This window comes from Micropterus salmoides, unplaced genomic scaffold (genome assembly GCF_014851395.1).
Source record: "Micropterus salmoides isolate LMB-PRFRI ecotype aquatic unplaced genomic scaffold, ASM1485139v1 Ms_hic_scaffold_2804, whole genome shotgun sequence".
NCBI lineage: Eukaryota > Metazoa > Chordata > Actinopteri > Centrarchiformes > Centrarchidae > Micropterus > Micropterus salmoides.
In genome coordinates, this window is record NW_024042045.1 from 1 (window position 1) to 23845 (window position 23845).

The 23845-nt window shown below is 41.3% G+C and overlaps 2 protein-coding genes across 2 annotated transcripts; one reads left to right on the forward strand and one right to left on the reverse strand.

Moving 5' to 3' along the window:
- Positions 1 to 5: 5 nt before the first annotated feature.
- On the reverse strand, positions 6 to 5375 carry LOC119881924 (vacuolar protein sorting-associated protein 33A; the record flags this gene model as incomplete). Its single annotated transcript, XM_038692000.1, has 13 exons — positions 5227 to 5375; positions 4826 to 4891; positions 4578 to 4705; positions 4222 to 4408; positions 3854 to 3970; positions 3537 to 3711; positions 3240 to 3433; positions 2322 to 2448; positions 1905 to 1972; positions 1517 to 1654; positions 1200 to 1337; positions 648 to 816; positions 6 to 40 (listed from the first exon to the last, which is right to left on the reverse strand). Coding segments are annotated over exons 1-13 (1644 nt in total), but the record flags the coding sequence as incomplete, so codon positions are not given.
- A 1202-nt stretch (positions 5376 to 6577) lies between these two features.
- On the forward strand, positions 6578 to 23226 carry LOC119881925 (rabphilin-3A-like). Its single transcript, XM_038692001.1, is given in 19 exon segments — positions 6578 to 6837; positions 15621 to 15710; positions 15824 to 15835; positions 15958 to 16083; positions 16171 to 16300; positions 16455 to 16538; positions 16616 to 16787; positions 18632 to 18817; positions 18943 to 19119; positions 20623 to 20702; positions 20849 to 20923; positions 21357 to 21466; positions 21614 to 21740; positions 21831 to 21887; positions 22001 to 22028; positions 22031 to 22154; positions 22250 to 22331; positions 22489 to 22585; positions 22670 to 23226. Coding segments are annotated over 18 exon segments (1872 nt in total). The 5' UTR covers positions 6578 to 6837; positions 15621 to 15636; the 3' UTR covers positions 22801 to 23226.
- The last annotated feature ends 619 nt before the right edge of the window (positions 23227 to 23845 follow it).

The following is a 23845-nucleotide window of genomic DNA, read 5'->3' on the forward strand; positions in this document are numbered from 1 at the left end:
AGGAAGAACACCAGCGTTGTCCGATTCTCCCCTTGCTGGCCTGTAAAAGATGTATACAAAATGTAAAAGTTAAATGAATTAAAAAAGGAATATTATGTAAATCCATCAAATTTCTTCCATCGCCCACTTAAACAAAATACAACTGAATGGAAAAGTGCCAAGTCCTTTCTGCTAAAGCACCATATTTTGAAATGTGAAAACACTAATTTAGCCATCACCCTCCCCCTGGATTAGAGTCCTCTATTATCACATTTAAAATCTATTGTAAGGCAGGCATGTAGAAACAAGTCAACCGTCTGATGCCCAAACGCTCAGTTCTAATTAGCACATTTCAATCTGAGCGTATAATTAAATTCATTACTCACATCAGTGGAACACCTACTACCGCTATTACAAAAAGATGGAGGAAAACTGAAGGAAAGCACTGGTCACTGTGTTTTTAATCTAGGCTTCTCTTCAACACAAACACCGACAGTGCTTCTGTGGTATTGTCCACTTTGTACCATCAATCTGCTGCTTTTAGCGCTTGACTCAACACAAACAAAGCCTGTGTCTTATCTACACTTCGCAGGCAGGAGGTCGTTTACTTTTATTCTGTTCAGTGAGCAGTGGGGCAAATAGCAGACCTAGTTTGCATTGGCTCTTACGTTTCTTATGAAGCCCGGCTGGCAGCTGTTGTCTCTCCTCAAAGTGTGGGCCTGGAAGCATCTTCAACACCTCTTCGATGCTACGCCACCCGGGCCTGGCCAAGACCTGGGTCAGTCGGATGCTTAGTGGAGCGTAGCCACTGTACACGTAGGAGATGTCGTTGGGGTTCTGGGGGAATCAAAAACCAAACGGCCAAAGACGTGAAGGTCCTCCTCAAACGCTCAAAAGTGCATGGGTTTAATCCTTAAAGTAGTTCTTTTCAGAATCAGAATCAGTTTTACTGCCAGGTATGTGTACACATACGAGGAATTTGACTCAGGATTGTACATTGCTCACATGTGCTTACTTATACAATAATAAAATAATAATATAATAATAATAAAATCAGACACGAACTACAGAGTAGACAACACTAATATACACACTATGAACAAAACAATATAGACATATTGACAAATAGTGCAGTAATCAGAGTGCAAAGGATGCAAGAGTAAACTATTCTCATTATGTACGTGTTGAAGGTGGATATGATATTTTCATAATTGTCGTACCTGTTCATTGGCGTCCTCCATCCACAGTTTAAGGGTTTTTCTAATAGTGGGGTAGTTATTCCTTGAGCTTGTCTGTGGCTTCAAAAGACCTGTCTTCTCCAGGTTGTTCAATGTTAGTATATGTTCATATCCATAGGTCTTCAAAAGAGACACCAAAGCAGGCATTATTAAAAAAGAAAAATCTGTCACATACCAGTTTTAATTATTCGTGAAATACAGTTGAGTAATCTGTGTTCTTTTATTTATTTTTATTTAGAAAGTACACAGCAATACACAACAATTTTTCTTTGTTGAAATCTTTACGTCTTTGACCGTACCTGGAGAATCTCCCTCTTGTAATAGTCAAACACCTTCTGCTTGAGGCCATTGTTGCAGACTGACTGCATACACACCAGACGCAGAATCTTTATTAGAGGATCCTTTTGGGAAATGCAGTCTTCTATATATGTGTTCACCTGGATGGAAAATAACTTTCATCAGAATTATAGTCAAGCTATAGATAAAACATATAAATCACTGTTGCAAAATAGCCCAGGTGAAACTAAACCTTGAATAACAGATGCAATTAAGCATTTGCGATTATTTTGCGTATTTTAATCAACTTTTGAAATATCATGTGAAACTATTGTATCTATGTACATACTCATGTGGGAATCATTTTATGACAGATTAGCTTTGGAAAAACAATAGGTAGATGACGAATACCTTGTCTGTGTCGACTCCAGTCATAAACTCCTGCTCCACTGTTAGATTGTCAAAGAAGGACTCCGATGCTGAAATGAGACATTATAAACTTAGATGACACCTTATACATTCAATGTTGTAAAAAAAAATACGTGATTCTATAGTCCTTAAAATCAGGTGAAATAAAAGACATAAAACACAGGTTTTAACGCTATTCCAAAATGAAAAAGATTTATATCATCACTGCAAACGTTGCCTTAAATTGGTGGACAATGTTATTTAAAAGAAAACAAGATTATGTGTATTTTTTCACAAACCACAATGCTTTATTTTGTAATGTATTAAAAATAAAAATATTAAAATATGGTGTGAGAATCGTTCCAAAATGCAGACAGAACAAACGTAAAGCAGCTTAAGTGAAAGAGGTTATTTACGCACTGGTGATGTCCTTGATCAGCTCTGCTACAGAAGTGTGGTTAGCCAGCGAGCTTCGTGCTGCCTGCATGTGAGGCAGCTGAGACACAAACTGCTTTATTTCCCCCACTGTTTTGGCATTATGGCGTTCCTGAAAAGCAAAAAATATCACTATAATTGCTGAATGGTTAATATGTCTACTACTGCAGCTTTTGAAATAGTGGAATCCAATTATCACAAAAAGTCAATCATACAGCACAAATTAAATTAGATGTAAAACAGTTTGGCCATGGCAGACAATAAAAGTGTACCAAAAACAAGGTTAGGAAGCTGATCAGCCTTTATCCAATTATATTTGGAGATCCATCTTCAGTTGTTGTTTTTTTTAGTTAACTACAACCCCACACAACATACAATAAAATATTTTAGTTTGGTGTCAATCTACACAACTTCCCTTTATACTAAACAATGTCAACACACACAGACACACAATCAATTATGTTCCTGAAAACCTTTCTAATGGAAAGTGGACTTTCCACATTAGCAAAGAGCAGCCTGCTCATGCTCACTGCTTTCCAGGGTTAGAACACCTCTGATGGTGCATAATTTTGCTTATTATCAATCTCTACTAATGTCATTTCGGTTAATATAAATATAATAATGACTGTACCTGAGTTCTGAGCTGATAAGAGAATGGTAATAATGTTGTTAAGCATTCTGCTTCAACAATTAGTACTTTCTCTTATCTCTAACCTCATAGATTTCTTATATGACCTTTGTGGTTAAAAATGCCAGAGAGATTACAATCACATCAGATCTGCTGGGATGTCTGGAACTGATCTCATGTAGCTCCCTGGGAGTACCAGCCATTGTAACATTAACATTGTTTATACACTATAATCATTTTAGAGCAGGCAAATATGCCAGAGCAACAAGACCAACCTCAAAGGCAGCTGAGATTATTTTGGCCTTCTTGCTGAGCGCTGCTCCAACAGCGTTGAAATTTTTGTCCCGTATTTCTGCATACAGTTCCTCTGCTGAGTTGAGTTGTAACTTCTTGGGCTCTGTGGGTAAATCTTTACTCGCCTCACCTTGCTTCTTCTGTGCAAATTTCTCAGGAGGCAACTTGACATAACCTGTGAATCAGAAGGAATAAATACAAGGGCAAATACATATATGCAGATGTAAGATAACTAGAACATGCACACATAATGAGAAGGAGTCATAGTTTATTCTGACCATTACTGATTCCGTAGATCTCATCAATGAGACCCTCGTAGGTGAGCTGTGTGGCCAGAGGGGTGAGCAGATCAACATTACGGTCCAGAAGAAGCAGAGTATCGAACACGGGCAGGATCTGATTCTGACTGCCGGCAAACTCCCTCTTCATCCTCAGCATCATGTTGGCAACATGCTGAGAACGAGCAGAGGATTTATTTTTTTCAAACAAATTCATCCACCTGACTTCTTCTGAACCTCTGTCCATGTGCAATTAGCAGTTTTAATTTTAATACTGATCATGAGTTTTCATACAAAAATGTTTCCACCACACTCACACGTGCACATTCTCCTTTCCCATAGATCTGTGGAATGGTGCCATACAATGCCTGTAAGGTCATGAGGCCTTTGGCTGTGTGGTAAAGGCTTGTTTGGTCATTTTCTAAGTAGCACTCCTGTAAGAGACAAAAAGAAAGTAAACTCACATAATGACTAGTTACAAATACACCACATCTATAAATAAATGGTGTGAAATTCAAAATATTTCCTTACAATTATCATCATGTCATGTGATGTTTGAAAGTGTTTAAAAACTACTGTTGATTTGAAATCTAAATCTTCACTTTATAACATACAGATTCTTCATTTCATAGAGCAGCTGAGTGGTTAATATGCTGTATGTCTGGGATGTACAAGTTCAACACACCCTGAAAGCACTTTCATACTCCATGGACAGCAGGTCACCATCATAGGGAATCAGGTCTAGGATATACTCGTCAATGTTGATGAAAGAGCCCAACACGCCCTGCTCCTTCAGCCGCTGTTCACACAGCATGCTCCGCCGAGGCACAAACAAAATGTGGAAGTCTCGTGACGAATGCATCTTGTCCTCACTAAAAAAGGTGCACAATCCAAAGGCAAAAGTGTTGCACGTTGTGGACATGTTGCATCACTTTTCAAAGTGATAGAGAGGACTTGAAAATGCTTGACTGTCTTATATAGGGTAAATGCCTTCATGACTGTTTACACTGTTGGTCTTGACAATGAGACATATACACAGACCTGAATACATTCTCAGCAATGATGTCCATGAGCTCCAGTCGGGGACGAACAAAGAAGATGATATTTTTGACGTCAGCTGGGGGAAGCCTGCCACTCTTAAGGGTGAACATCTTTTCCACTTCATGTTCCTGAAAAACACAGTAACAAACATGCAACATGTGATTGATATCTAAGCCTAACCTGTGTTATATGGTACATTAATATGCCTTTGACGCCAGATACCTCACCTGTGCACAGAAAGCACTTACCTTCAGTAGAGAGTACTGAGCTATCAGTCCGAAAGGTCCAGTCAGATATTCATCCCAAACTATGGCCTAAAGAGCAAGGGCATAATAAAGACAGTGGCAAGACCTGAAAATGATGTGTATGCGGAAATGTTTACTGTCAGTGTTACCTATGATTTAGCCAATAGCTAATGGTTCCAATAAGTGATTATGTCCCCCTAAAGGACAAACACAACTTATATACGGATGTGCCTGTAGCTTCACTGTCAAGAGATGTATCTAAATATATTCACACTCAAACATAACCTGTAATCTTGTGTATTTTGCTCAACGTGCCGACCATTGACAGCTCCACGATGACATTAAGGCTGAAGAGATTAACGTCGCTGCATCGGCCATGTTTTTCGTGTGTGTGTGTTCATTACCTTGCTCCCCGCACACTTGTCCAAAAACTCTCGAAGCTCTTTTCGTGCTGCTTCTCTCAAAATGTTTAAATTGACTCTACCGTACGACAGGTGGGCCGCCATCTTTCTTCATCGGCAACACAACAAATCAGGTGACCACAGCGTTGGGTGAAACCAAAGAAGATACAATATCAAGATGGTTCACGCCATAATACAGCCCAAACGAAAGTCCTGGCGTACGTAAACGTCCTGTCCGTTAGTCGGAACAATAGACTGTATAAAAGAAGAACATCAACAATACAACGGCCTGAAATTATCATAAATAACGATGAACCGACGAAGTGGTCGGAAACCAGCTATATTAACAGCATAGCTATCCATCTTTGGTTTGCGTGTTACGCTTGCGTGGACCTACTGAGTAGTCGTTAAGCAACTTCACCAAAATCTTGTTTTGCGTCTTACATGCATACGACTATCGGTTGATTTAACGTATCTTCAACACGAGAAATCAGAGTGAATACATATTAGAGCAGCCTATTGTTAATGTGGAACACGAATACGGAAGTAGGAGGGGACAACCCTCTTGTTTCATTTGCAGTCTTTTTCTGTACGTAGGTGTAGCCCTTTTTATATACAGTCTATGATGTAGCCAGAGTGTAGCCACTAAAAACTATGCCTCTAATCTAAATCCAAATTATTTTCACAGTGGTGTTTTTTTACATGTTTGTACCGATTCCACTGATGTTATATATAAAATATTTTGTAATGAAACTAAAGGGGCTCATTATATTCTTTCTTCGATGCAATAAATACTTTATCCGTTAGATGGCGCGATGTCGCCACAGTAAAAATCTAAGCGGACGTATGCTCTTACAGTTGAGACACTGACGTTAGTATTTCAGTGATTTTGGAGATTAAATCGTTGCTGCAAAACATTAGACTATATTAAAGTTCCAGCAAATTCTATCATCATATAGGAAACATGCAGATATAGCAGCCTATTGTTAATGTGGAACGCAGTAGTTTATTTGCTCCCAAATAGTAGGATATTTCTGTGGGATAAAAGAAAAAGAAATAGATTAACTCCATTTTGTTTTTTAAAAAGACGTTTGCATTTAAATGCAATAACACTTTAAACATCCAAATATCTTGTTGTAATGTGTAGGCTATGTTTAAATACCACAATGCGTTGTTATGAATCACCACAGTTAATTGATCTTGTTTAAAATGATAGTTATTTCTCAATAGGCCTGCATGGATGATGAGACAAATTCAGACACTATGCGCTGTTACAGAAACAATCGGATTAGATGATGACTGTCCACTTGGGCATCAATGTTATCACTTCAGATCCAGGGGTTTCCTTCCCAGGGTACCAAGGGCTTTCTGTCCTCCACGCAGGATGGAAAACGAGTTCCCCACGCATTGTGGAGGTCCGCTGTGATTCTAGCAACAAACTACTCTTCCAGGCAAAAAAAATAAAAAGCACGGGTTTTGGTGACAGGCACCATGCGCAATGACTGACTCTGACTCTGTGGTCGGGCCCAAGCTCTGCACAGACATTTAGTCCGCATCATTTCCTGACAGCTCCCCGAGAGAGAGGAGAGAGAAAAAGCAGGGCTGGATTATCAGGTAGGCTATATGAGCTCCTTCGAAGGATTTTCAAACATTGAATCCTTAACCCAAAATCACTGTGCGGTTATTGCGTTTGGTCAGTGACTCAGTGCATTAGAATTTGTCATTTACAAGTTGAATGAATGCAGCATTTCATTCACAAGAGAGACGCTGGAAATGATCTCTTATGAGGGAACACATTTCATTGCCCGTGGGCTATTTATTAATGTGATGGAAAACATTTTCATTGTCTTTATGAGCCAGTAACTTACTCAGTCATTTTAATGAAAACATTGGTAACTGTGCAATGCAACTTCGTATGCATGGAGCAAGCTGCTCATTATTAACCTTTGTAAATGAACATTTAATTCATTCCTTTGTTTTAGCGAAAACGTGTCTTACTGAAAATATTGCTCTGCAGCAGAATGCTCCTGTCATACATGCAAGAGGTGTTGATAAAGCTAATTACCTTCTTCTGGATTGTTGCATAGATTTACTACAGCATGCTTTGGTGTTGGGATCATGTACTCAGTTTATTCATGAATGGCTGATAAATATAACTCTTGGTGTAGCTCGATAGGTGTTAAATTACCCTTAAGATGAATTAAAACAAGAATTGTGGCTGGCTGCACTCCTGCAACACGGGCGCTTCCTTGTTGCAGATCTGATATAAGAAAACAGACCTGATAGCCTAAGTCATGTGGGAGATTGTGTGGTTGCGTCCCTGGGCGTTGCTGCAGGATTTTTAGGAGCGCACACTGGGGCTTGATGTGCCTGTAGACTAGAAGGAAAACATCACTGATACCTCCAAATGCTGATGTGGGCAGGGCAGCTCTCAACTCCAGCTGTGCCACAGGACAGGTGATTCAGCGTACTTGTTGTGACGTTATCTGGTCCTGCACCCGTGGGTTTTCACACTCGGTGGGTCAGCGCAATGTGTTTTGTAAAGACACTTATTGGACCAAACCGGTTTATTGCTTCTTGTTTTAATATTGAATGATGACAGAAAAAAAGAAGCTGGGAATTCGCCTCTTAGTTCCACCACCTCCAACTCCGCCTACAGACCTGAGGCATGGGGATTAAATGGGGGGAGGGGAGAAAAGACTGAATGAACGGTCTGAGAGATATCTGCAGCTGCCTTCTCTCACATGAGCAACCACAGTAGTGATTGGACGACACCCTTATTATGCTGGTACCTCTCTCTCCGCCACTCCGCTCCTTTCTGTATTTGAAACCACTGGAATTATAGGCAAGAGAGAAAAGGGGGATTTTTTGGGGCATTTCACATGAAACAAGAGAAAACGAGAGATTGAGTGCACTAGGAAAAATGGGTATTTAGGGAAAAGGTGAAAAAAGATGGAGGAATGAAGTGCTCTGCAGGCTAACTGCATTATTTAAAGCTGAAGGATGTACAGCTACTGTACCCATAGTCGCATCATCTTGTCCTCCTTTCAGCTGTCTTTTCAACTATGACTGTTAAGAACGAGGTATCATTTCTGACAAATTGCAACTACATTTATTAAAATGGGGGGTGATCCACTGATACTAACATTGCAACAGTGACCCGAGTTTTGAAATTTGGCACAAATATAGTCTACTACAAACACACACACACACACACACACACACACACACACACACACAGAGCTTTTAATCATTCTGATTCTCGTCTTCTGATCTTGCTGTTACCATGGCCACAGTTGGTAAAGGTGCATGACTCTATGTTCCTCTGTGCTCTTCACAATCCATATATGGAGCTTAGAACCCAAATCATATGTTAGACTCTAAATCTCTGTTGGTATCTGAGAACTGCTTTTGAGCATATTTCTATATTTGCGGTATGAGAGATGTTATTCTCCCGATTTGTTGCGGAGCTTCAGAAGGGAGTGGCTTCATCTTCAAATTCTCATCAGAAAGGTGGATGAGAATCGATTCACCAGCCTCTCTGGAACTGGTGATTAGATCTGCCTAAACACTGTGGCATATTGGAAAAGACAGTCGTAATTAATGTGGCCTTTAAACAAAGTACCCCCAAGACAGCAGTGAGTTAAATAATCTAAATCAACAAACTTTGCATTTCAAGTCACATAGCTGAGCTTCCCAAAAGGTTTTTTTTTGTCTCAGAAGTTGGGCCAAAGCTTATTTTTGTTGTTGCAGTGTTGCCAGAAAAGAATGGGCTCTCATTTGCCAACCGAGATCTGCTAAAAACACCCAGGGGCATTGTACCTGCTAGTTTGCTGGTGGGACAAGAGGGAGGGTCAGATATCCAGCAGCTGAACTGTGCCAGATCTTCAAAGAGGAGCAACAAAGAGACAGAATCATGGCCATCACACTGAGGGATTGATAGGAGATCTGACTTGCTTCTTTATATGTTAAGAACCGTGTAGTTTATCTCAACAGACCACCAGCGGTTGGTCACTTCCGGTTAGCAGCAAATACATGCATAGTGTCTTTACAACAGACCTTTATTGCTCTGATTTAATGCCCCTGTCTGGTAGTACTCAGATAAGATGGGAGGAAATTGAAGGAGCATGTCTGGCCAATGCATCAGCAGCCAGTTCTCAAAGTCCCACCTCTTACCTCTGGGGCATACAGAGATGAATCACCATCAGCCAAGCAAATTTGAGACTTACTGCAGGCTCTTGGTGGAGAGCAGTTAATTGAGAGCTCCACGTCTGATAGCCATTTACTTCAATAGTTCTAAAATAAGGCCTGGACTAAAGAAGTCTCTGAATTACATTAAAATGTGCGTCAGCAGACATTTTCCAGCTGCGTTTGAGGACGATTGCTGGAAATGAGACCTAAAGGGTATGGACTGCTAATTCAGTGTGCATCGTGTTGATTTAAGAATGAAAGACGCAGCACAGCACCCACCCCGTTTAGGTCTGTTGGATAGGGCCAGGATAGCAGCACGGTAGCTTGTTGGTCACTGGATGGTCTTTCCTGTTTGTTCTCCAGCGATGCGGGACCTGGAGACATGCCTGCCCAAGAGGATGTAGTTGTGTGTATTTGAAATGGTGCAACACTTGCACATTAGTGAGGTGAAGAGTCTTCACAGATGGTTCCACAGATGGTCCCTGTCAACGCCTTTGTCTGACTGAAAACATGGATAATTTGTTGATGCCACAGAACTAAAAAGGCTAACACACATCCTTGCTGTTTCCCAAAATAGAGTTCAGTCATTGCTCAATCTGCCTGGCCCTCTGTGATCATTTTGTCCCCAAATCCACTGTTCTGTACATAAAGTCTGATAGAGATCCGAGTACATAAAACATGCACTAATGCCTTAAAGAGGTGAAAAGCAAAGGGGTGGTAGTTGTAAATAATTAAGAAATGCTGAGTGATGTTTTCGTTCTGCAGTGGAGGGCTTCTTGGTGCAGTGCTGTACGATTTTGCCCAGGTCCAGGCCTCAGTGTGTTGCTATGTTGGCATCTCACAGTCCCTTTATGGCGGATAGATGGAGTTGGTGCCATACGACTGGGAGTGGATGGCTACGTTGTGTTTTTTGGTCCTTTCCTACCAAGTATAAAGTCAATCACCACTTTTAAATTGGTTGCACTCCAATCGTTCATTGAATATTGCGTTTAAGGCCTGCTCAGCTGTGTATTGGTACAAGTTGTAAGGTTGGACATTTTACTGTCTAAGAAAACTGTCTGCACAGACCTTGAATTTCTTTTTGACATTAGCACCACCAACCACCAGCCCACACGTGTCACCACAGAATGTGAGGGAGCAGCTGGTTGTACTTTTAGATGACATGTAGCCTACGTGTGAGTCAAGGTATTGTCAGCTAGTTTTAGAACATTTTAGTGAAGGTCTCTAGATGGCTCATAACTCAAAAAATAACAAAGCAAAACTTATTAATGGGCTTTACTTTTACAGTCACCATTTTATATAAGAAGATTATTTGTGGCCATCTTTTGACATGAAAGATTTCTAAATTTAGATTGTAGCATGATTTGCATATCTTGTGGACTAACAGCAAACTCAGCTGTAGATATGTAATATATATACAGCTTTAATATTGGCTTCTGTTTGTCCAAAATATTTTTATATCTCTAAATGTTAATATTCAGAAAATGGTTCTCAACTAAGTCTGTATTTATAGATGAAAGTGGGATTTAAAATAGAAATAAACAATCCTTTTTTCTGTCTTCCCTGCTCAGGCATGATTTTCCAGATCACCACGGGACTTGAGTTGAAACTGTAGACCAGCCAAGACCCTCCTGTCTGAGGATCTTAGGCTGTTTTGCTGCCAGGACAGATGGTAGAGGAAGAATATTTGGGATTAAATAATTATTTAATCCAGCTGTTTAGATTTTTGTTCAGTTTTAACATTAAAGCATATATATTAAATAGATGTATGTATTTCACAGTTTCTTACCATTTTTATATTTTGTAGGCTTTTATTGACAGTATAGAAAAATGACAAGGACACATTAATTTTATACCAAACATCCGTGCTTCAGGATAATTATTATTCTTGAATCGAATCATTATTTTAATTTTGCTTTCCGTAATCATGTTGTTCATAGTTTCACAACATTATAAATTCTGAACATAAAGTCACAAAAGGCAGTATGTGGCTAAAACATGCTGAGCTAGTTCCTCGCAGCACTGTGAAAAACTGTATATGGATTGCAAGGTTATTGGGTCTTTTAATAGGAAAAAGCACAGTGTGTCACAGCTGATGAAACATTAATGGACACAGCAACCTGATTAAAAATGGGTATGCTTTCACCAGGATGATTAAATAATTGGTAGGGTGGATATGCTGTGCTGACGTGAATATTAATTCTAGCAACTTGTAACTCGAAAATGTTTTTGAAGAAAGTGCTGATCGGAGCCCGCAGGGCAATGGCCGATGGTAAGGGTTGTTGGTGAATGATTAGGTGGTGGCTACAGCAGAGCTTTAGGGCGACCTCAATTACACATAAGTAAGTTTTAGCCTGAGGCATCACTATACAAATGGAGGCCTGATGAAAGAATCCAATTGTGGGACCAGGCATTGATCTCCGATTCTCATTAACCCATTTTAGAAATGTCCTTCTTACAGCATGGCAAGGGAATTGTTGCCCTGGAATTCAAGTGCAGTACCAATGTTTCAATGTCATTATATTCAATACATTTACAAATAGGACACATAGCAGTGTGTAAAAGAAATCAGGTTAACCAATCATGTCCTGTCAGTTTAATAATCGACTTATTGTTACAGCACAAATTGTTTGATGATAACATGACAACATTGGAGTAAAGCCTCGCTTCTTTGTGTTATATTTTTAAAGTTTTTTGCTTATCTCAGTAAAAGGGAAATGACTGTCTTCCCTCTATCCCCACCCCCACTTAAGCTCTCAGTGCTGTATCCGTAATGATCCATGTTGGATCCATCCATCAATGCCCCGCTGCCTTGTTGTCACTCCCCCTGCTTTCTTCAGTTCTTGTTTCGACAAGCAAGTACCAGAATCTTGGGGGAAAAAAATGTTGAGCTGTCGACCATAACAAGTTGCTCTTATTCCAGTCTACTCCTTTTTCCAGTCATATGTTCTGCAGTAATGAGTCATGCACCTGCTATTGAAAGTCACATAACAACATTAATATGTGCTAGTGCCTGATTAGACTTAAAGACTGGTGTGGACTGGCATTCACTTCAAGCATCCAGGGAGAAAGATAGCTCTGCTTCTAAAAACAGATGTGTGGAAAATGTGTAGGGTGTGCTCTGGGAGTTGTTTATGCAGAGAACCCTGAACATGTACAGATGCAAATTTGTATTGACTATCCCCTCAGGCCTTGAGGAGGAGACACAGGTTTCCAAACTGGTCTTCTCCACCTCCATAGGAAATTCTATACAAGAGAGATCCTGCTGGGTGGATGACTTAGCTGGTCGGGCAGATTCTGGTTTTTCACACACAGTCTGTTACTATTCATGCCTGGTGTTTTTGTAGACACTATTGTGTGACTGCTTCGCACACTTCTGGGAACCACTTAACAGATCGCCACGTCTGAAAAGCAACGTCACGGAGGCTTCATGACATCAGATGAAATCGGAGGAAAATATCTGCTGCTCCCCAGAGGAGAATTCACCATCTGACTGAGTCATCTTATATGGGAGGAAAACCTCTACAAGATGACTGTGGCAGAGTCACAGATGACGCAGATTAGTTGCATTTATAACCTCAACAGCGCAGAGGACGACAGTTTGAGGGTTAATGTAATCGTAACTGCAGAATAACGAGGCTTAAAATGACATTTTGGTCGAAACAGTCCATTATAATTGGCCTCAGATACAGTTTTGAATATGTACATTTGAAACTATTTAAGTTACAAATCCCTCTCTTGACTGCACAGTAGATGAAACCAAGCTGTACCTTTCTATGTCTGAAGCATCAAAGCCTGCACTGACAGCTCTTTATGAGAAAAGTGTGCAGACGATCCTTCAGACTATCGCCTGAATGCTAATTGGGTTGTCACCTCAGCAAAGACTCCACTTCAGTGATGCAGCAACGTCTATCTTCAGCACCAGAGAGCTCTGACTCCTCTGAATCAGTGATCATCCAGCCCAAGTCTAAATACCCCCTCCCATCTGTCTCTCTCCATCCACCTTTCCAGGACAATCACGTTAGACAAAAGTGGGATAACTCATTTTGGCAAGTGAAGGAAGGCCAAGCTAGAGAGCCTTGTGTATATGATATGTACTGTACAGTCAGAGCATCGTCTGAACTGTCAGAGTGCTGCTGAAAAGTGGAAAAAGACATTGCTCCCCGGGGACTGTGTTGCCACTGTTGGCTAGATGCAGCAGCATCAGAGGGAAAAGCCCACACCCAGAGTGTCTATTGATAGCGCAGCAAATTTGTTGTTATTCTGTGAATCCCGCAGGCAGAGCAGTAACAGATTAGAGCTCAAAAGGTATGTAGCCTGACACTACGCAGTATAATACTAGCAGCTGAATGAGGGAGACAGTGGCGCACCCCTCCCTTTTGCTCCGTCTTTCAATTCCTCCAAGGTTTGGTAGGGCTGAATTTTGCTGCTGCGAAAAGCTGAAGACAAGTGAAACTTATTTTCCTTTAAGCCTTATCATCATGCATTCTTTACTGTATCAACCCACTCTCTCCAATACAGTACCTGCACTCTGCTCATCCTGCACCATCTCAAATCTGGACATTTGAAACTCCAGAGAGGCTTTTACTACCTCCTTTTCGTAGCCCACTGGTCTTTTCTGACTGCTTGTACTTCCCCTCAGGTCATACACGGCTGTATCCTCCAGCTGTGGCTGCCGCAGCATCACTCCATGTATTGTCTGGCAGAGACTTGAAGCAGCTCTAAGTCAATTGCGCAGGGGCACCCACAAACACACACACACTGAGCAGACTTGCCCAATGGACACTCGCCTCAGTAGTTTTTGTTGACATCTTTGTATCATCTTTACCATGTCGGTTTGAGATTAAATCACATTGCTGGTGTGTCACATGGATACAGTTGACAACTCACTGTTTCCAGCTGTCATCATTAGTACTGGGCTTTCAGCTTGTTTTTTTTGCACCATGTACAGAAACGACTGCAAAAGCGTATCTCCTGTCATCACGTACTTTTAAATACTCCGATGACACAGCCATTCTTAGACACTCCTCAGCAACAGTGACTCTTTAATCCAGTCCTGTTTTCGTTCTTACAGATCTTATAAACTCCTTGCCAACCCCCCCAGTGACCGACTACACACACCGTCCCACCAGCATCCGTGGAGAAAGAGTATAAGTGGTTGAGAACTGTAAATACACAGACATCACTTTGGATAAAAGCCTCAGTTCCAACCAACACACCACGAACAATCAGATGCTGGAGACAAAGACTCTTAGTCATCCTTGTCAGTACAAACTCACCTCCTCCTCCTCCTCCTGTATCGAAGCATAATTGAGACAGTCCTGCTGTATGGAACCATCTGTTTCTTTGATACGTGTAGAGTCACAAACTGGAGGAAATTCCTTACAGTTCTGCTCACAACTGCTAAAATAATTGGTACAACCTTATCTTTTATCCCTGGCATGGAAAGCACACATAAATGTACGACCCACACCGCCTTACTGGCACCGGCTTACTTTGCCATAAGCTTTTTTTCCTTTGCTGTACTCATACTAATCAGCTGTACCCCCGCTAGAACCGACGTATGTCAGCGTAGTTTCGGCTTGTATTGTTTGTTTGTGTAATGCCTTTTGCAGTGTTGTCCTGTGTCCATTTATTGCTTAAATATATCTGTGGAAAGAATTTGATGAAACAATCTTGGCAAGAGGAGATGGTACTGATTGGGCTGTAAATTTGGCACCAGGAAACGTGCCTACATTGCCATTGGTAGCTGATATGTTGTTGCTATTTCAGGCTTAATATGTACATTCATAGAAAGAAAGTAGATGGGGGGGGGTGATTAGCTTCATGGAAACTATAATAGAGTTTTGGTTTTTATGTAAGGTCATCATTAGCTACCTTATTTAGGCCTACATTGCAGTGTGGCAATTAAAGGAAGTGTATCTGGTGACTTGCTAATTTAAGGTCACCAGTGTCCTGATTACAAATACAAATTTGTACAAAATGTCCTATTTGATGAGAGAGCAGCCCGTGGTGGCAGTTAAGTCAGTGCTGCATGAGATAAGAATGGAGGATTTCTAAATGTGTGGACTCAAGACACATAACATAGTCATGAATTTGATGGTTTCTGACTAGACTTAGCAAAACCATTAATTCCCACCCAAATTAAGAGCTCTTTTTTAATGAGCTTGTCTGACTATTTCTTGTTCTTTCTTGTCCACCTGCAGACTGTGATACTGCAGCATGACGGACACGGTGATGAGCAGAAGCTCGGATCGCTTGGTGTCCAACGACAGGCAGAGGAGCATGCATGCTGGGTAAGCACAATTGTTAGAACATTTTTGTTAGCCTTCTCTACAAGTCTACCAACCCTACACTGTACTCTCCTTTGTTTCACCTACATCCCTCTGATGTGTGATCTGTGACACAGGGATAAAGAGCAGTAAGTAGACAAACTCCTACTCCACCTCTGTTATCTGCATCATGCATATCTGCTTTGTAACTTCACGTAGTAAAATCATGGAAGCAATGTATCCACAACTAGAGAATATGTTTGGCTGACAGGGGCAACTGGACCATGCAGCCAGGCCCTGGTCCTGGTCCAGACCTGACAGATGAAGAGAAAGAAATTATTAACAGTGTGATCGCCCGTGCTGAGAAAATGGAGGCCATGGAGCAGGAGAGAATTGGGTGAGAGACTGTAAAACAAGAGTGACATGCATACATTGATAATTAACAGTGACATTTTAAGTATGATTTCACCCTGTGCTGCTGCAGGCGCTTGATAAACCGTCTGGACGACATGAAGAAGACTGTGTGTGGGGATGGACAGTCCCGCTGTTTGCTCTGTGGGGAGCAGCTGGGCTCACCTGGAGTCAGCTCAGTGGTGTGTGAGGACTGCAAAAAGGTAGGTAATGAGCCAGCCAATGATTACAAGGCAAAAACAACAACACACTCTCTCTGCTGCAGTTCACACAAAAGGTGAGAAAACAGGATTGCTGTGTATTTGTAATAACAAAATGATAAGCAGCTGGAAATCTTTATTTTCTCCTGTTGTGCAGAACATGTGTACTAAGTGTGGTACACAGTGTAGCAGTCGTCCACGCGCTGTGTGGCTATGCAAGATCTGTAGAGAACAGCGAGAGGTGAGTGCTTTACGCCAGTGGACAAATAAAGGAGTTAAACTGTCTGCTGAAAGTCTATAACATAAATGTTTTCTCAGGTGTGGAAGAGGTCTGGTGCCTGGTTCTTCAAAGGTTTTCCTAAGCATTTCCTGCCATCTCCCATGCCATTATCTAAACAAAGAGAGGCAGGTGCCCCGGATCAGGGGTTCCCGGACCAGGGGCCACCAACCACTGGGCCCAGGGTGGTAGTAAACCAACCACAACAGCCAGGTAGACACAGACAAGATTTGACCCTTTGGCTTTAGTGTGAATTTTTACATTAGGTGACAGGTCTCATCACCATTTTTGATTAACTGAATGATCTGTTAGATTGTTGTCCAAAGCAATTATGTCTCCCTCAGAATAGTGCTCCTGCATCTGATCAGCAAGTTTCAGGCAAGCTTAAAAAAGGGATCTGCCAAAGTAGTAAACTTAAAGTGCTGAAAGTCCAACTAAAATATACTGTACTATAGCACTAATCTACATACCGCAGCATATTTTTCCATTTTTCAGAATAGAATATTTTCAGACAGTGATAACCACATTTTGGACCTATTATGGAAATATAGACTGACATCTGGCCTGTGTTGCTAGGAGACATGCTGTCAATTTCCAAGAACACTGTACTGTATAGTCTACAAACATTAAGCGTTTGATATTGGTATTTAAGATATAACATTCAACATTTGGGAAGAACCATTGTGTTGTTAAGTTTGTATTCCACTTGCAATGCTAGCAAGGTAGGCTAACTAGATTCTGCTCAGAAAGTGCAAGCTAGTTAGCCTGAATTAATGCAATACCAGCATAACAAAGTTCCATTTTGGAGACAACATACTAGACATACATGGCATAGCATGGAGAAAATGTGACTTGGCCAGAAGGTTCAGGTTGTTGCTGCAGTACAGGCCAGCTGAAGGGACCTGACAAGTTTCAAAAATTAAATTAAACGAAAATTTTACATTAAAACCACGAAGGGAGTGGTTCATTTTCTCTCATTTCACGAAGGATAGGGAATCCTTTGGGATGCAACATTCATCAGTGGGTTCGAGAGGGAGGACCAGGACTTCAGTGCAATAACATGCCTCGCTAGGAATGTGAGAAAAGCTACAAGGTCAACAAAATAGGACGGCAGTGAATGGTCAGTGGGTAGGATACCAAACAGGCCAACTAAGGGTGAGGGATAGATGTTAACAGAGATGATGGCTGAGAGTGAGTCAACTACAGACTTACAGTAAATAAATAGAGATAAAACTAGTCCAAAACATGTGAGATTAGCTGGTCCTAGGTGACATTTATCACAGTCTGGATCAGTGCCAGGATCGATGCGAGATGGTTTGCTTTTAGACCAGTAGACTACTTTGCATTGTAAGACTGTGTAGCTGTCTTTCTTTCATAGGTCCAGATATGGTGATGACCTCATGATTCAAATCATGACACAGGATAATGCGTGGAATCAGAGTAACATGAGGAGTGAAGAAATCACACTCCCTGTGTGGAATTTTAATTTCATTTCGACTTTAAACAATTTTTCAAAGCACGACCTCTTCAGTCTCATCAGCTCAGCATCTGCACACTAGTCTTTCTGCAACCCCACCTGTCATTGCTCTTTTTCAAACCTTTTATCACCTTTTATCTGCTTCCCAAATTTGGCTGTACCGCCCACTGTTGCAGAGGAAGGGGATGAAGAGCTCAATTAAGCTGTCGGAAGGTGCATGCTGTGACATGGGATGAGCCTCCAGGTGGTGCTGGCATGATGGGTCACATTGTATCATTTCACACATTTAGCTTGAGTACCTGAGCAATCTGATTTCCCGATTAAAGAGAGGGGTAGCTCGAGCAGATAGGCAAAATATATAGCCGCTGCATGTACAGTAGTCGGATGCCACAGCTTGTTGTAGCGTATGTAGGTCAGTGCATTTGCAACAAAAAAGCTGCAACATCAAAAGTATCCAGAGAGACTAGGGAGTATTACAGATTCCACTGCAGTGGGAGCCTGAAGTGGTTATACATGTCTCCCTCATGTATAGTGTGCGTCTGAGTTTTTACATTATTATGTTATTCATACTTATTTTTAGGACCGGAGCCACAGGGCCGTGATAGTTACCCACCTGTGGCCCCTAAACCATCAGTTGTGCGCATGGCCGCGGGTGGGGCTGGCTCTGAAGAGGCGGGGCAGGGCAGCCCAGTGGTGATGAAAAAGATGGTGCCCGTCCAGAGCTCCAGACTACAGCCGGCTGCATCGACAACCATGGCCCAGCAGGGTGAGAGACAGCTAGGACACAATCCTTGGCTCATGTCCTCAGTGCCCAAGCTTTAACCAAAAATTGCATTCCCAGTGGTATTATTTCGTGCAGTCTCAGATAATTGAATGTGGTTGCATGTCCAGTGGCAGGCGATGGAGGGGCTTACTCCTCTGGTGGAGTTCCTCCTGAGCAGAGAGCTCCTCCTGCAGCAAGAGAGGACAGGAGGCAGCCCGCTGCCTACAGTGCTCCTCCTGCCCGGCAGCAACCTCCCCCAGCTGAGGAGGAGGAGGAGGCCAATGACTATGACTCTGATGAAGCCAGTGAGTACACCATCTGCTCACTCTTCTCATAGAGTAAGGTGGCTTATGAGTCTATTTTCTTTCTTATTTCTTACTGGGCGTTGATTACCTTCATTTAGCAGCATCTCTGTTCCCCTTAGGGATTCTGAGTAATACCATGTTGATGCTTGACTTCTGCCTTTTAGTCTGCTGGATAATAATTAATACCTATAAATTGCTAAATTGTCCTAGAAAATAGTAAATATTATTCTGGGACCTGGGTAGAAAATTACATATGATAAGCATGATAACCAATATCTACAGGAGAGGCCGATGTGAATCAGTAAACCAATAGTGACACATAAGCTATGTAATTGTACAGTTTTTTTCATATAGCCCATTTTGATGATGGGAATGGTGACATGCCAGTCATGTTCTGCGCCTGCAGCGTCAACAGCCTTTATTCTCTCTCTGGGGGATTGGGTGTTAATTTGTTTTATTAAGGTCTGGGAATATGGAGCTGTGCAAATAATTTGAGATACAAAAGGGCCAACAGGATAAAGAATCCCCATGTGTTTGACCCAATCCCCTCTGTTCGGAGTGAAAATTGCAGAAATACCAATGGTTACCAATGTGCCTGCTCTCATCTATAGAGATATGATGGTGAAGTCCAGAGGTGCTGACTGGTTTCAGTGTTGTTGATCTCAAGATCCTCATCCTCTCTCCTCTCAAGTCCTGGTTGTTGTAGCTTAATAAATGAATATACTATGCATAACATCTGTTCAACATAATTTAGTTGGGTAGGGTTAAATAACAGAACATTCTGCTAAGACTTGAATTTGACTGAATAGTCTCATAATCATTATTTGAAGTCTGATCTCTAAAAGTGTGTGTGTGTTGTTGTATATCAAATCTATTAATATATTTGATCATAAAATAAAGGTGGATGATGTGCTGCTCATTTTTAGCCCTGCAAGCAACTAATGGGATTCCACTCAGCCTCATGCGCTAAGTCAAATGTTAGCATGCTAACATTTTAAATGGTGAACATGGTAAACATTATACCTGCAAAACATCAGCATGTTAGCAGTGTTATTGTGACAAGTTAAATAAGAAAAATTAACAACTGACATCTGATTATTTTGTCCCCCAACAGCTATGTTAGGCAATGAAATTCCTCCAAAGAAAATGTGTGTGGGCAGCTTTTTCAGTATTTTTCTTTTTTACCCAGAACCTTCTTTTCTGAATGTCTTCCTTTGAGACTTCAGTGTTTATTTGATTTATTTTATATTATATGCCCCTGCTTTTAATAAGATTTTTCTGATGTTTACTTAAGGTAAATAGAAGGCTGTGAGTGTTCCCTAGAATTTTTGTTCATCCTTTCTATCCATTCTTGACTGGTGCTTATTGTCACTTCAATTCACAAGTTGTGTGTTGTTTGACTACAAGATTTCCATTTCCATGTATTTATACTCTTAATTATTCAAGAGCTAATTTGCTGTTTCTCTGTAGTCTAATGTAATGACTGGTCTGTGTCTCTTTCAGCCACTCTGGGCTCTCTAGAGTTCAGTCTGCTCTATGAACAGGAAAGCAACAGCCTCCACTGTAGCATCCTCAAAGCAAAGGTACCACTATTCTCCTCATTCTCTCACACAAAGGGACAATTACAATCAAGTGGTTTGTGTTTAAATGCTCCTGAATGGCACTTTAGCTTAATTGCTCTCTACTGTTCATGATGATGTGACGGACAGGCTGCACTGTTTTTCCTCAGGGACTGAAGCCCATGGACTCAAACGGACTGGCAGATCCTTATGTCAAGCTTCATCTGCTGCCAGGGGCTAGTAAGGTAAAACAACCCTCCCTACATTAAGCTTTTGCTTCTTTTGAAAAATGTATTATGTTCATATCTAATTAAAAAGAAAGAGTGGTTTGACGAGAGGCCTTTCTGCCAGCTCAAGCCTGACACCTTGTGGTTTGAATGGACAAAAATCATAAAATTTGGATTGGGATGATGTCGAGAAATACATACATACGGAGAGGTTATAAATAAAGTCAGAGTTGTCATGAATGTACATTGTTAGTGTAGTATTATCACACTGTGCTGTAGTGGAGAATGGGGCAGGACTGCGTTACAAAAACACTTTTTGATGGGGAAGCAGCACCATGTAGATACTCCCTGTGATAAAATAGCACTAACCACAGATGTGTGAGAGATTGTGTAGTGGTAACTTGCCTCGATATTTCCATTTCCATGTCCTGATCTACCCTGCATTTAACAGTCTAACAAGCTGCGCACAAAGACCCTGAGAAACACCCGCAACCCTGCTTGGAATGAGACGCTCACCTACCACGGCCTGACCGATGAGGACATGCAGCGCAAGACCCTCAGGTGGATACTGTCACTCAGGCAGTCAAACTCAACTCCTCACTTAGCTGCAACAGCTGTTTATAACTCAATCTGACCTTAGTTGACTGTGTGTTAGACCAAAGGTGGAACAGGTCCGTGTGATTAAGATTCCCCTTTTGATTTCCACAGGCTGTCTGTCTGTGATGAAGACAAGTTCGGACATAATGAGTTTATTGGGGAAACCCGAGTGGCGCTGAAGAAACTGAAGATGAACCAGAAGAAAAACTTCAACGTGTGTCTCGAGAGAGTTGTCCCTGTGAGTGAAACTCAATTACATTCAAACAATGCTTGGTTCTCCTTGTCTGAATCTCTTATTGACCTGCTGTAATCTCATTCCCCCTCACAGACGAAGAGAACTGCAACAGCCGGGGGTGCCAGAGGCATCGCTCTCTACGAAGATGAGGCAACGCTTTTATTTCCAAGCATGTCTGAACATGACAGATTCCTCCAGTAGTTCATACAAATCTTTTCTTGAATCCCACTAAACTACCCCCCCTCCCCCCTGCTCTTTCTCAGTCAGGGAAAGATGGCGGCGAGGTCGAGGAGCGGGTCGGATTCTGATCTCCCTCATGTACAACACCCAGACGAACCGTCTCGTTGTGGGAGTTGTGCGCTGCGTTCACCTGGCTGCCATGGATGCTAATGGCTACTCTGACCCATATGTCAAAATGTAGGTAGAGCAGGATGGAGAAGTACATGTAGACAAGTGCAAGTGCAAGTGTATGACTCTAGAATGGCATAAATTTTATTCTATACAATTCACAGATGTCTGAAACCTGACATGGGGAAGAAGGGCAAGTGCAAAACACAAATCAAGAAGAGGACTTTAAACCCAGAGTTTAATGAGGTTTGTAATAAAGTTCAAGGTTTCAATTGGTAAAAATGTTTATCCCCAAATTATTACCCAGTCACTGCATTCTTTGCAATTTGGAAAATGTTACAGCTATGAAAAATGTTGGAAGTGGCTTTTAAAATGATGGGTTTATGTCTCAATCCAATTTCAGGAATTCAACTATGACATCAAACACAGTGAACTGGCCAAGAAGACCTTAGATATCTCTGTGTGGGATTATGATATTGGGAAGTCCAACGACTACATCGGTAAATATTTGATAGGTGTCAGTGCTTTGGTGAATAAAAAAACTGAAATTCACACCTGCTCACACCTCACTTCCTTCCTGACAGGTGGGTGTCAGCTAGGTATCTCTGCCAAAGGAGAGAGACTGAAGCACTGGTATGAGTGTTTGAAGAACAAGGACAAGAAGATTGAGCGTTGGCACACCTTGTATATTGAGAATCATGTTGCTAGTGATTAACCCCCCCCCCCATACAGCATGAGCTGCATTCATCTCCTAACTGCACTTTTTTTAATGTTATTGTTCTTTCACTACCTGACCATCACACAGGCTTACTCTCTTCCTTTTCTGTGATAGTATACTCTTCTTTCCTGTCCTCTTACTAACAATGTATGTGCCTGTGCTGATATTTAATCTGCCTCTGGGACAAATCATGTCATAAATCAATTAGAGATTTTACTAATGTAACCAAGACATCTGTCAACGATCAGCTGCACGAGGACCATCATGCCCATCGGTGATGTTATATAGCGTGCTGAACTTGACCCATTCTTTGCTAAAGAAAATGAAGTTTGAATTGCACTGGCACAGAACAAGAATAGCAATTTGTTATGTCACCTGAAGTGAAAACCATTGTTCAAAGTCATAAAATCCTCGATTAAGCTCATGTCTGAAAGGATACTATTTATTTGATTTGTCGTGTGATTACATCATGCTGTAGTGTAACACTTGAACTGTATAAGCATGCGAAGCCACAGACATAAGAAAACATGCAGCTGCGCCTTTAAATATTTCAACTGTGCCCACTGTCTTGAACATATTGTATATTTCCATGACAAAATGTTTACATACTGATACATGGCTCAGGTTAGGATAGACATCTGATACACGGATGATTCATCAGTCAGTGGACCATGAGCTGGATGAATCTTTTATCAGTTGATGTTAATTTGTGATTTAAAATTATAGCACACCTAGTGAAATATTCGGACTTTTTATGTATGTTTATTCAAGCTGTGACTTTTGATTTGGGGGAAGTATTAACTGTGTAATTGGAGAAACTGAAAAGTGAACAATTATTTTTCTTAGTTACAGTGAGAATTGGCAGGAAAAGAATTTTCCTCCTGCTACCTCTACTCTTCAGAAGCTTGGGGCTCACTTGGTCACGCTGAGGTTTTCTACTGTAGTGTTTACACTGAATGCACACGGCCAGATCTCTCACATGTTTCCCTAAACCGCGTGGCTGCCCCCTTTAACAAAGAGAGAAGGTGGAACAGGTTATGTC